This window comes from Orussus abietinus, unplaced genomic scaffold (assembly GCF_000612105.2).
Source record: "Orussus abietinus isolate OABI.00-Male unplaced genomic scaffold, Oabi_2.0 scaffold114, whole genome shotgun sequence".
Taxonomy (NCBI): Eukaryota; Metazoa; Arthropoda; class Insecta; order Hymenoptera; family Orussidae; genus Orussus; species Orussus abietinus.
This window is the reverse complement of record NW_019394264.1, coordinates 111,642-126,662: the sequence shown is the minus strand read 5'-3', so window position 1 is coordinate 126,662 and position 15,021 is coordinate 111,642. Positions and strand designations below refer to the sequence as shown.

General features: G+C 39.9%; 1 protein-coding gene across 3 annotated transcripts in view; it reads right to left on the bottom strand.

Annotated features, from left to right (window-relative positions):
* LOC105701565 (putative transcription factor SOX-15) overlaps positions 1–15,021 on the bottom strand; it is an 80,391-nt gene that overhangs the window by 726 nt on the left and 64,644 nt on the right. For all 3 annotated transcript variants that reach the window (XM_012428411.2, XM_012428409.1, XM_012428410.1), the window contains 4 exons: positions 3,648–3,870; positions 2,450–2,643; positions 1,304–1,518; positions 569–866 (listed from right to left, as the gene is read on the bottom strand). In XM_012428411.2, coding sequence (XP_012283834.1) covers positions 569–866; positions 1,304–1,518; positions 2,450–2,643; positions 3,648–3,870 — 930 coding nt within the window. The remainder of the gene's footprint in view (positions 1–568; positions 867–1,303; positions 1,519–2,449; positions 2,644–3,647; positions 3,871–15,021) is intronic.

The window sequence follows — 15,021 nt, the reverse complement described above, 5'->3', positions numbered from 1 at the left end:
TGTATATGGATGTCGTAAGAAAGGTTCTGACACCCATAACGTTTCAATTCTTTATGTTTGTTTATAGATATTTTCAAAATTCTGTATAAAAAATGGAATTTCATGAAGGTCAGTACCTTCTTTGTAGCCTTCACGTTCACGTTGAAAAGTTTGAAACGATTCGGTACACCCAGTTCGTAGGAAAGTTTCATAAACAATTGATCTTTCGGATGCCACTTTCACATCTTCTTAAACGATGATTCTTAAAAATGATGTTAAAAGTGAAATTCTGAAGAATTAGGATTTCTTGACCTGCCTTATATTTTTTACAAGCCAACGGATAAAGAGGTTGATTTATCAGAGCTTATTCAAAAGTCAGATATAGTAAACTATATGTGAAATTTCATTTTAAAATGGAGATAAGTACGTTCAGAAGTAGGGAGATTTAAGCACAATTTTAAAGAAATGTATAATTGTTGGCTTTCAAGAGAACAAGGCATTGCGAATAATATTCTCCTTTCTGTATGGGTTAGTAATAGTAGTACTTGAGATAAATATCAATTATGTTGATATTAAACGTTGTAATTACCGGAACAACCCTCTACTGCGGCTCTCATCCCGATAGACTGTTGTCTGTTGCTACAGGGGTTGTAATTTCCCTCAACGTTAGACTGCATCGAATAATTAGCTGACTTTGTCGATTGGGAACCGGTGGAATAATGTATGGATTGATCATGAGGGGACGCAACAGGTGGGTAAAAGGTGCCGGTGACGGATCCGACATTTTCGAAGCCAGAGCGCAATTTATTGCACGAAACCATCATGCCATTTGCTATGCCGACTGCTGCTATGCTGGAGCTTTGCCTCTCAAAGTTTAAATATCCCACCTGATTGTAAGAAAAAAATTAATTATCAGGTATTATTACACGATAACAGGGAATACCTTAAAACTATAATGCCCAATGTATGAGGACATTGAGAGATCCAACGAAAGATAATTGAAGCTAGATACAAAAATCATATTTTTGTAAGGCATCCTGTTATTTCAGAAATTTATTAGATTATTTAGATCATTGAAATACTTTTTTGTTACTGGACATATTCAAGGAATAGACTTGCTTGTTAGATGGACGTACCACCCGCCATTTGGTCCCTGAATTTACTATGTGTGTACACCCATTTTGTTTCAATTTATCTGAACCTTTGTTTTGCTAATCGAACATGACAATGTTCACGTTGATAAGACTTAGGAAAATGTTTAGTAGAAGTCTTCCCAGTATAGTCCATTATGGTCAGGAAATAGGAAACAAAGGGTCTCACTTACTGACTTCTTGTAAGTCAAGGTATCCGTATAACCGCCTGTATTTTGACAGGATGATATACTTGTACCGCTGTGTCCAGGATGTAATTGGCCATCGGCATTCATGAAACTATAACGTTTCGCTTGTTCGTTCATTTCCCCGTGTTGCTTGGACGTGCCTTCCATAAGGTCCCTTTCGGGATCCGGATTTTGGGATGAAGGAAGACGCGTTCCATCGCCTGGAATAATTTTTCGCACTATTTTCAATCTTACCTTAAGATATATACTTACTGCCAAATTGTCAATTGATAATTTAAAATTAAAGTTTGATTGGTGTAGAGAAACAAATACACGATTTAGATGCATGTAATTCCCGAGCTCATGTAAAATGAGTGGTTCATTAAAATATTTGCTACGTGTATTTATAAATTCGTAAGTAATCAGAAAGTGCAATCAAACGTTTGAATTTCTTATGAAATCTTTCATACAATTATTTATACATTTATCTTATAAATTCTATCGTTTTCATCGTAAATTTTCCGCAAATAGAAGAAGGCCCTCTCGTTTTTACCATTTCGTCATTCTTTTTCAGTTAAAAGACAGGATTGTGTAAACTAGGGAAAATGTATCGGCAATGAATATGGAAATGAAATCTCGAATTGATTGGTTTCGCGTCAATATCTGAGACCAAGTTATATAACTTTGACATCGTAAGATTGTAGGTAACGAGCAATGAACAAAAACAATTGTACATTTATTGTAGAATGCGTTCATCGCGATATTTCATCAACTAAAAACTTATTCTTCGCGTCAGGGAAAATCTATCCATGAAAAATGTAGATGAAATCTTGAATTGATTGGTTTCGCGTCAATATCTGAGATCAAGTTTCGCTTTGACATCGCAAGGTGGTAGGTAGCGAGTTAGCAGTGAGCACATGCGATTGCACATTGACCGTGGAATTGAGTTCAAATGCCACGTAAATAATGCGGTATATCGCGGCGAAGTGGCTCGTTCCAGAGCATATCGCACGTGAGGTGTATTTTTTCACCTCAATCGGGCGCACCGTGAATGAGCTTAAAACTTAAGGGAGAAAAGGTCCGTCTCGAAAACCTTATCGATTAGAATTACGGCGCAATTACTGTATACGTGTTACTTTTTTATTCATTTACCATCCGGTTCCGGGCTGGCGACCGGAGATATATCCGGCGTATGAATAATCGGCGTATATGGGCTGCCGTAAAGAGAATTGTTTTCCGATTTGTACTCCTGAATGCTCTGTTGCTGTTGATGGTATAAAGATGACATCGGCGAGTGGCCGCCCCATGGGATCTGGGGGATTCCTTGGAAACTGTCCATTTTGGACCTGCAAAGAATATCGATGCCTCATTCTACAAGTCGAACGTCACTAAACGCTTCTACTCCTCGGTTCTTAAATCTCTACTCCAGGAATGAACAAGAAATTAAACGAAAATTACTATATTAATTATCTGAGCTGTGACGTGTACGTTTGCAAGCCTACCGGATGTCCTCACAAAGACGCGTACAAGTTTAGTAAAATTGTCAATTCTCCGGGAAGATTTTCTAAATCCCTATTACCGGGGAATAAAGGCCTTCAATTTGAGATTATTTATATTTTCTGCGAATTCCTCCCTGAAGCGAACCTTCCATTTTTTTAATCCCATCTTTCGATAATTCCAAAACCGACAATACCGCCTATGTAGCATATCTAACTCCACCAAGATTCGATTCGCACACGGAGAAGAAAGATTAGTTGACTGAAAGAAATATGTATGGTTGACATATATACTGTCACCTGAATCACATATAATGACGGAAAACGATTATTTCGTTGCGAAAAGAAATTACCCCGTTGATTCAAAGTAATTTCCTTCACTCTTACTGACATTTCTCTGGGCGCATTTGATCGCCGGATTTTGTTGTACCGACGCATATTACTTTCAGTCAACCATTTCTTTTTTCCTCAGTGCAGGATGAAAATAAATACATATATAAATAAATATTCCCCCACGTAACTAGGTTTGCTAAAGATCAATTTTTTTAACCCGATTCGAAAGAGGCAGGGCCTGAAGACCTCCTTCTGTCTCCAGTGGCGGTCTTTTAGCCGATTCACCGCGCACGGGAATTAGCATAATAATTAAAGGCAAAACGAGCCCGGCTCTATTTTCGTCCCGTCGTATCCCATCGTCTGGGATAAACAGGATCGTGCAACAAGGTGGGACTGCGATCGTGTCTCTAGGTGGATAAAAATTCGCCGATTCATTAATGGGCGTCTCTCGGGTACACGTTTACACCGACGTGGATCAACGCAATCCCGTCCATCAAGGCTAAACTCTGGCGATGACTTACATGGAATGATGAATCGTAGCTCCGGCAGGATTGGACCTACCGGTTGCTGCATTTGTCGCCGAGGGTGGCGAAGATGGAGCCCCGGGGGCTCGTTTCGCGTGTTTTCTGCGCCGAGGCCGGTACTTGTAGTTAGGGTGTTCCTGCATGTGTATGACCCTCAGCCTCTCGGCCTCCTCTACGTAAGGTCTTCTGTCCTGTGGCGTAAGACCTCGCCATTTTTTCCCTAAAGAAAGGATTCATAACAGCCCGTTATTACAGGTGTTTAAGGCTAAACAACCCCCCTGGGGCACTACGTCTGACACGGTTGCTGCTAAAGTCGACGCGTCAGGATTCCATTTTTTACCACTCTTCTAGGATAGGTCAAGGATGAGGCTTTATTAACTTTTTTTTTATCGAGGGGATGTGAAAGTGGCAGGATTTCATTTTTACCACTCTTCTAGGATAGGTCAAGGATGAGGCTTTATGAACATTTTTGTTATTAAGGGGATGTGAACATGGCATCTGGGAATCAAACGTTCATGAAACATTTTTTCGAACTGGGTGTGCCGAATCGTTCCACACTTTACGATGTGAATGTGGAGGTTATAAGGAAGGTCCTGACACTCGTGAAATTTTATTTTTTACAAGAAATTTTAAAGATATCTATGAACAGATTTTTAAAAAATTGAAATTTGGGAGTTTCAAGTCCTTCCTTATACCCTTCACATTTATATTGTGAAGTTTGAATTGATTCACTACACCCAGGTTGAAGATAAGTTTCATGGACGAGAACTCTTTGACGCTACTTTCGCATCACCTTGACATTATGTGACTGACGGGACTTGAATATTGGGAATTCTCGATTCAGATGATGGGAGTGTGAAATAATTTTAGTTGTAGTGGTGAATAATATTTCATATTTCTTTGTAAAGAGACAGGACTTTGAGGTGATCAAGGAAAGATCACGATTGATTAATGATCACCACAGTCCATGTCGGGGAAAATAGTAAATAAAGAAAGGATCGTGGTTTAGACCAGTGGAAAAAGTTGAATTCGTGGATTTAATAAATATTGGGTAGTTTATCAATTATAATACTCTATAGAAAGATTGGTCCTATTTCGATGAGTTGTTTAAGGATGGGAAAGAGGTGATGCTATTTTTTATCGGGACTTGAAAGTTTTATTTAGAAACAAGACCACTTTAATTTGGAACAATGAAACATGTAATTGTGCTCACCGTGTATTCTGTGTTCCAATGCAAGCGTTAAAAGAGAAGAAAAATTACATGGAATGTTAAATAAATCTGTTTCCAGCTGTTATTTAATTAGCAGGAATTTAATTAGCTAGGATTTAATTAACAGGAATACTTAAGTTTGCAAGGTAGATCTTATCAACTTTGGTTTGGTTAGCTTTCTAGCTACATAATAAATATTAGTTAATTAAAACGGCTCGCCTAGATTTATTGAATCGTGTCTTCAAATAGACCTTGCATCGCATAAAACATATGAGACCCTGGCGAAATGACATACGCAATTGCAAAGCCACTTAAACATTTCTCATTTAAATAATTCGAGGTTCGTTCCAAGTACATTTTATAATATCCGCACCAAGGGCACCTAACAATCGCCTGTACCACATATACTGGTAACCTGGTAAAAATTGAAAACGGATATACCACTTCATATGCGTACCAAGTACCTCGGTGCAAACTAGGCCAATAAATTATCGAACGCGATACTCGGTACTGTACCACGGTATATTCTTAGGTTTGCACGGCTGAGGCAAAGAAAAGCAAGAAGAAACGCAAAAGTAACGATCCATAACAATACTGCAGGACAAAAAATCTAAAACGCATACACTCCAGGCAATCTTATGTTATTTTCATTGAAATACTGTCCGTTTCTACGAGTCACCACTTAATTGTCAACAATATGCGAAACACAATTACACCTAGATAGACGTTAACATCGTAATTTAGCACAGTCTATTAAATAACCATAAACGTAATCGCGTTCGTGTTGCAAAGATTCAGTCATTTTGGGTGTAATAACTATTATTACATCTTACGTCTTAATATAAACTCTTTCCACTCAATTTGTACAATGGTTTTAGTTTACCAATGTATAGTTGACTCTACTTTCTATCACTAAGTATTTTTATCGATTCACAATTATTATTATATAACCACTCACAGAGTTACAGTTTACACCCCAGCATCTCGAGTTTGATCTCCACAATGAAACCTTCGCCATTATGAAATAATTCCAGGCGAAATGCATACACAAAATGTATGCATAAAATATTATTCAATACATGCCTGGATTTAGAATCGCTATTAAATTTCTCATTTCGAGAGTTTTACCGGAACGAGGTACGTAGGAAGAAAACCGACCTCGTAATCTCACAATTATTATTACACAACTGCATAACAGAGCTTCCGATTTCACCCCCATCAGCTCCAGTTCGATGCCCACGATCAGACTTTCGCCATTATTAAATAATTCCATACGAAATATATACACAAATAAATATGTTCATTAAACTCTCATCATCTAGCAGCACTTTTGAATCTCACATTTTGGGATTTTAACCGAATCGAGGGTCGCAGAAAGAAACCGGTGCCTCGAAATCGGCCTCGAAGTCGACCTCGTCGTCCGGTGCACTTGGGGGTTACCACGGTGCAATGCAGGATGCAAGTCCACGGTAGAGCGGAATATCATTACGAGGGTAAGGGTTAATGCGTACGTAAGATGTTCGCGACAAGGCCTAAAAAGTAAGTAAGGCGAACGCACACGGGGTCTCACGCGAGCGCAAGTGCTCGAGGTACTCGTACGTACTGTGAGGTACCCTCGGGTACCCTCGGGTACTCGTAGGTACATTTAGCTCGGTGGCCCGCGTTACAAGCGTCGGGACGTGCGTGCGTACCGGTGCATATATGTACGTATAAAATATATTAGCCGAGGGCCCTGTGTGCCCTGGATGTGTATGTACACGCGAGAGCCGAGTATATACACGGGTACATAGGCATGGGGGCGTAGATATGGGTGCGCCCGCGCCCGTGCCTTCTACCAGCCACGGGCACGGACCATTATTTCATATTTCATTTTGTGATTTCAACTCCGGAGGAGATTGCCAACCTAAAGGCTCTTTCCAAGGGAGAAAAAAAAACCCGGGCCGAGAGAGAGAGAGAGAGAGAGAGAGAGAGAGAGAGAGAGGAAGAGGCCCTCCTTCTCGTTTCCACCTACAAGCACTCTTGTCGCCCCGCGTTTCTTTCCGAGTCCTCTTCCCTCCTCTCTTTCTCTCCCGTCTCTCTCCTACGTGGAAACACTCGCGTAAGTCGCGCCTCGTTTCCGCTTCTCGCTTCCTCTTTCCTTCTGTTGGTCCTTAAACATCTTCCCCCGGTACCTAAATTTTCGGTCGGAAGAGGTCAATTTAGTATCCCATTCCTTCACGTTTCGTTACGTGGCTTTAACTCAGGGCACCGCGTTATAATGGCCACGAAATAAAGATCTCGTTCAAAGAAGGAAGGAAGAGAATCCTTCTCCTTTCCACTCGGGTTTTTTTTTTCTTCACTTCATTCTTTCTCCCCTTTCTTCTTTATTTCCATCCATTTTGCATTTAACGGCGCTCGCATAAGTCGCGCCTTTTTTGCCTTTTATTTATGCCTCGTTTAATCTCTTCTTCTTTATCCGTTTCTTATCCCTTCCCTTCTCTCGCCCTCGATTCCGTCTCTCGACTCCGCCGGCATATTTCCCGGCGCGCGTCTTTTCGGGGCTAAGTAGATTTAATTTAATATTCCCGCGCGGGGCCGAGACTACTACGTGATTCATCGCATCACCCGCGCCTTCTCCGGCGAGCGTCCCGCGCCCTCGCGGTGTCCTCGTTAAGTATTCTAATGGCCGGCCCTGTCCCTTTAATTTAGCCGCGGGCCCACGCGCCGGACATCTTCATTAATTAGCAGCCTTTCGGAACGGGAAGAGGAAGTCGACCCTGAATCCTTTACTGGGTTGCGGCTTGTCGTTCTACACGTATTTATCGGGAAGGAAGGTGTTTTAGGAGCCTTTAACGATCACCGATTTCTTTTCGAAATAATAGCATAATTTCGCGTGCACCATATTTGATAAAATGAAAAATAATTTGTAATAGCATCTGAGGGAAAAGCAATACGGGTCGCAAGACGCATTATATGTATATTTCTTTTAAAAGAAAAATGTACGACCTGAAACGTTCAAAATCCTAGTGGCAACTTTTATTGCCACGTGGAGCTCGCAGTAGACATTGAAAAGCATTTAACGCTTATTTACAAGATTTACGAGCCTATGTTCGCGTAAAAATATAAATAATAGGTTTTGAACTTGTAAACAAAAATATATTTCATAATTGCTGGGACCAAAAGATACGGTCAAGAAAGACTCGTTATAGGGAAAGGTGTTTCAGGAGCCTTTACCTATCACCAATTTCGTTTCGAAATAACGACATAATTTCGAGTGCGTCATATTTGATAAAGTGAAAAATAATCTCTAATAGCATCTAAAGGAAGATTGATATAGGTCGCGAGAGAAATCTCATATTTCTGTTAAAAGAAAAGTGTATAACCTAAAACGTTCAAAATCCTAGTGGCAACTTTTATTGCCACGTGGAGCTTGCAGTAGACATTGAAAAGCATTTAACGCTTATTTACAAGATTTACGAGCCTATGTTCGCGTAAAAATATAAATAATAGGTTTTGAACTTGTAAACAAAAATATAATTACGTCGGGATTTCATAATTGCTGGGACCCGAAGATACGGTAAAGAAAGACTCGTTATAAAGCACAACTTCCACGTGGATAATAAGAGGCAAGCGTGCGTTTACCAGTCTTTCAGCGAGATTACGCGTGGCGGACTCGTAATTTATTAACAATCACCGTATCTGATGAAACCGATGAAATATTGAGCTCCGCGTTACGCGCCTCGGCGTGTGTGAACCTATTTACAAAAACTCCCGACTGGGGTATTATCGATGACCTATACGTGGAAGATAGCGAAAGTTATGATAGCAATATGTACCGATAATGTGGTACAGACCAGCGGCACAGGTTGTTCGGCAACCTCGGGGCGATAATTAACGATTAGTAATTAATGCCCGGACATAAGGTACGTTCTACAAGATGAATGGCGTCTACGCGTTTACTTGTTCTGGGTGGAGGGATAGGATGAAGATTCATACCGCTCTCCCTAGGAACCTTTTTCCTTCCCTTCCATCCTTTCCTTGGAACACGTCGAACGTGACTCGAGGAACATCCTCTCGGTCTGCATCGACTTCCGGTTAGCGCACTTCGCGCTCGGCGGATCGACAATTTCTTATCCGTTTCTCAAGGCATCGGCGATAATAATCTCGGAGACGCGCGTCAAATATAACAGTGTATCCAGATCGCTATCGAAACGACTTTTCTTTTTTATTCTTTCCTTTTTTTATCGGCGATCGGAAAATACCGTACACGTTTACGTGCCTCGAATAAATCTACGCTGTGCGAAGTTGGGCATCATAAATAATGCAATTGCACCTACGCGTGATAATAAATCCAAGTTTTAGACGTCATTTTATTTCGTATCCTTTTTTTTTAACTCACTGTTAAAAATTGTTTGTAAATTTCGTACGTCTTGAGTGTAGACACTTATATGAATTTTTGGAAATTTGACGTAATGATTTTAATTCGGTACGCAATATTTGTAAACTTACGAACAGCTTTCGAATTTCATTGTATTTTCCCGGAAATTATGTAAACCGAGGGGTGAAAAGAATGTATATTAAATACATGTACGACGTCAATTTAGTATACCGTATCTGAATACAATATCCAATGAGGGTTTCAAGAATTGATTAGTTTTTTAATGGTGCAGGTAAAATGTGACACCTACTCTTGATCATTGTAGGATGTAATGGCTTTTAATAAGTAAACAGTATATAATTGAATTTTCTGATATAATGAATCATTTGATTCTTTTGCTGGGATGAAACGCTCAGGCTTCGAACGCCGATCGAGGATCCTGATGAAGAGATCGAATCCTCCGATGCTCGTCGTAATCGAAGGAATTTTCATTACGCATCGTTACGACGGAACGTTGACATTTTCAAATTGCCGTGAGGAGATATTTTCAGATTCCATTGCGCGGCCTTTAAGACACCTCGAGAATGCCTCGTGGAGGACTGAGCCGAAGTGCATTGTAACTCGACTGCTACCCAAATGCATTTCGCTCGTCCAGAATGGCAAGTGCACGCTGCATCGCATTTGTTAAATCTTCTTCTCCAAGCACCGACCATAAACGTTGGGGGGAAAAAAAAAATTACAATATTTCCAGGGTTTGATTTCAAAAGCTAAAAAAAGCTGCTCCAATTTTGTTGAAAGAGGAAAAAGTGCTGTAACGACCATAAGGAGAAGTTTACGTATTTAGGAAATAATATCATTAAGGTGATGTTAAAGTGGTGTCACCGAGGTCTCGTTTATGAAACTTTTCTACAAACTGGATTTACCGAATCGTTTTGAACTTTACAATGTGAATATAGAGGCTATGAGGGAAAAAAAAAGAACAATGAAGTTTCATGAGGGTCTTCATATTTACATTATAGTGTTTGAAACGATTCGGTACACCCAGTTCGGGGAAAGGTTTCATGAAGGATTGATCTTTTAGATGCCACTTTCATATCCCCTTAATGTTGATGTGTATCGGTATAGAGTAAAAGAATATCAATGTTAATGAAGGAACCTTTTCTCCTCCCTTGTAATTGCAGTGGATTTTTAAGTACATGGGTGTTTTTCATTTTTCCTCGGCATTGGGCAAAGGGAATTTAATTGATTCAAAGGAGACTTAAGAAGTGTATGAAATAATCACTTGCAGAGCATATGTAGGATCATTCCTCTGTACTTTAAAGAACGTCGGCCGATGAAACAGGGAATCTGGAAAATGATGAACGTTCTGCACCAACTCGGCCCACGTGCTGTCACTTATGTCGTTCAGAGTGACATAGTGCTATCACTTAGGGCCATTGCTTTTCGCGTAGTATCATCAATTACAATCCCTCGAATTTAATTTGTCCAAGTGATGAATAAGACCTGCGAATTTGCAAAAGACACCTAGCATTTAAGAGTAGTTACAAAAATAAAATCGGTCCTTAATGGATAACAGAGACTACAAACCATGTTGGAACAATATATACCACTACCTTAACGTCTGATAAAGAACTTGCAACTTGACAGGATCTTTTTACGAGTTATGCCAGTTCACGATAAAACCGCCAAGTATCATGTGTGCAATGTATAAGTAAAGAAGATGAAACAAGGGAAATTCACTCACGCATTCGTGCACGTAAAAATACACCAAGTTATTTTCCTTTNAAACCGCCAAGTATCATGTGTGCAATGTATAAGTAAAGAAGATGAAACAAGGGAAATTCACTCACGCATTCGTGCACGTAAAAATACACCAAGTTATTTTCCTTTTAACTAATTCACTTCATAACATAGAAGTCCTAGCATAGGAAATTTCTGAACCTATATCGTTTAATTGCGATGCATGACCTAACTTTTCTGACAATCACTCTAACAATATAGATCATTAAATTTAAGTTTTGCGTCATTATTAATCAGCGTATATGATCCTAATAAAAAGGTACCAACATTTGATCCACGATTTGTCTGACCAGCCACGACGAAGCCTCCTGAATCTTCACTCGTGGGTGAAAGTGCACGGATATAAAATAACATTAAATTCTATCATAAAACGTGCAAACCTCCCGGATGATAAATCCCGGTTATTAATTATCCACGTTGCCAGGTATTAAGTATCCGAGTTTAAAACCGATTTAGAAATCGCAGGCGAAGGAACGCTCGGGGGGACTTTTACGGGGCGTTGCTTGAAAAAAAATCGGAACGCCCCGAAGAAGGCGCGTCCACGCCGATAGGTTTCGCAGGGGATCGAGGGACACTCGGTAGAAGAAGTGATTCATGCATAGATAATACCCAGGTGACGAAGCTGAGGACGAAGAAGAAATCCTTCCATGAATCCTCCTACGGGGCCCGGCGTCTGCGCGACGAAAGGCGCACAGGCAGTTTTACGCAAGAGGCCATTCATTTACTTAAGGCCGGGATTACAGGGTAAAGAAGAAGCCTTCCCGCGAGCCCTCCCACGGGAACCAGGAAGATCGCCGGGTCTGTCAAAGCGCACTTTATGGAACTACATTTTATGGGTCAACCGCTTTTCAAGGGAACACCACCAAGGGTTGGACGCGTCTCTTCGTCGTTGCGCAATCGAACTCGCGAAGGAGGCTCGATTACCGATAAATAATCCCGTGGTTTCGAGTCGCAATTCTTATCACGGCTTAAAGTGTTATAAAAGGTCATTATGTATATATTTAAATATTCAAAGTGTTTATATAACTTTGCTCCGAACTGATCGCATCGAATCGAGGGAAACTTCAACGTGTGATTAAAATTTCAAGCAACCCATGCTATGTGAAATCATTCAAATTGCATATCTCTGTATTAAATGTACCAATCGGTTTCGTTCATAGTTTAAAAAAAAACGCAGAAAAGTAGTCCAATCTCGATTACCTGGTTAAAGTTGGCATTACTCATTCAAGAGGTTCAGAAAACGACATTCATTGTCCAATCTGACGCGCCAGACTAAACATCCCGGATAATGACTAGGTCAGGGTTTCGCGCCTCATATATATATTTGGCGCGAAACTTTACCGAGTTTGTTAATGGAGGCCCTAAGGAAAAACGTGGTGCTCGCGAAATTTAATTTTTTATACAAAAGTTTGTATATTTATCCCAGACTAGAATCAAGAATACGTATTTTTATTTTTTTTAATGAAATTTCATGAGCACGACGTGCTTCTTAGGGCCTTCATAATCACGTGCTGAAGTTTAAAGTGATTCGGTGCACCCAATTTGGAGCATAGTTTTATAAATATTCTGATGTTTTATATATATAATGACCTTTTCATATCAATTTAAGGGAATGTTCTAGTTTAGAGAAAAGTTTTTCGTTCCTTTTCAGGGATCAAATATATATAACTGAATTTTTTTTTACTACCCGATGCACACATATTTCTTCATGTTTCTACGTACTCCAAAACTTTACTTAGATGTGAAATAATGACTGATCAAAGGTACCGGTAATAACTTAAACCGTTATAAAATGCAATCGATTTTTCCAAACCACCAGACTGATTGTCGAAAATTGTCGCCGAAAAAGAGGCTCGGTTGGCCAACCCGGAATGTCGCCGACAAAATAATCGTCGTGACGGATACATAATGCATAATGACTTGGCGACGACCTAAATGGATTTTAGGGAACACCCACGCAATGCATTCGCCAGAGACAACGGGAATATGACGGTGGGCTAATTTGCATGTGCCAAATGCAGAGAACAAAACGCCGAATGCCCGATCAGCCGCTTTCTCGAGACGTACGTCTGAATTCCTCTGGGCTGATCGGGGGTGAAATTTGATGGCAATCATTGTCGAAGAAAATAAAAGAAAAGGTGCCCGATAAGTATGAAAAGTAAAGCACCTGTGTATTCCTTGCAAGTTATTTCATATTTATTTTCATTTTACATATTTCTGCCGAAGAGACTATCAAGATTGCTCCATAAGCCCACCTCGGATTCAAGTTGAAAATTTATAAATAACTAATAAATGACAACTTAATACGGCTGTACATTTTGTTAAGTTGTTTTATCTGTCATTATATATTTTTATAAAGGATACATTATCAGCATTAGCTACAAATCCGCCACATGAAGTCACACTCGGAATGATAATCTTAAAAGACTGATAAAGTGGAGTTTCATAAAATACTAACTTTTAATGCTTATATATATATTTTTTTTTTAGCTTATACTTTTATACGAGATAATTTAAGCATGGCTCGAAAGATTCGCCGCGTCGAGGGAAATCCGTGATAGAAATTCATAAAAGGCTGATAAATCGCAATTTTATCTGGAAATAAATGTTTAGTCGTCAAATGACTATTTTAACGGGACATTAGCTATTAATGTCAAATCGATTTGCCCCCGTGGAATGAGGGGGAAAAAATGTCTTAAGTATCGAAGCAGTCGTGTCGGTCTCTCGGGGTGTGGATAAGAATTCCTCGGACGGTCGAGCCGGCATTCAGCTCCATCGACGATAATAATTGTCGAGCAATTTCTACGGGTAATCGACAAAAGTACTGACTTCGAACTGGCCTTCCATCCTTTCAATTCATAATTTGTTCCCCTACTTGTGCATGCAACTGTTTTTAAATGTCACCACGGACAAATTCGCTCTAAGCCGCATATTCATAGGAAAGGAAGAATTCCGATGGATTTAACGTAAAATAATTCTGTTACCGTTCGATAAATATTGAAGTGTCGCGAATGCCTTCGACAGATATGTCATCGGTAATGTCTAATTTGCAAGTGCGAGTGCGGTTGACAATTCTGAATGTCTGATCAGTTACGCCGATTCTACGCGCGTAGGTCTGAATTCTTCGAAGGATCGGCGCCCAGTCTGAGGAATAAGCCACGATAAAAGTAATGATATATAATTGATAACAATTTTGTAAAAAGTTAAAAAATATTTAATGATTACGGATCTACTTGATACGTGCACTGGTATTATCTTAACTTTAATTTGCAAGGATGGAAGTATAAGAATATAGTCGAAGGAACGAAATCTTGTCATCAGTTGCCTGATTCCTTAAAGGAAACGTCTCAATTCCTCGAATGATTCAGGGCTGTCATGAAATTATATACATCGGGGAAATCTGGAAGGTATCATACGTGGCTACAACGGACGCATCAAGAATAATGTCACGCTGATTTGCAAGTGAGAATGCAGTTAAAAATTCTGAATGTCTAATAAGTTGCACCGACTTCCCGGCGCGTGGCCCGAATTCCTTCAACGGAGCCTTCTCTGAAAGTACGGACACAAAGTCGCAATGGTAATAAGAACTTACTGGAAAATAACCTCATAACCAAGGTGAAAATGCTTAACGAGTATTAACGGATTAAAGGAATACGCCAGCATTAACTGATTGATGCTCGCTGATGCTAAATGTGAACGAAAATTCTGGCTGCTTTCATTTCTCGAGACGTAAATTCAATTTATTTGGACGATCTGGACCTGTTTCGGAACTACCTCTTTCGGAAAGACAAAAACAACAGGGAAGGGATTTTATAAATGTAATTAAGGACATCCCAATAATTAAGTTGCATCGATTTGCAAGTGCTGTGACCAGATGCAAGATTTGGGTTGTCGAACGACTTTGTCGATTTCTCGGAGCGTAGCTCATGGATAAAAATTCCTTGGGCGATTTGCATCTGTTTTGAAATTACATTCTCCACGATGTCGAAAAATCAAGAAAAAGG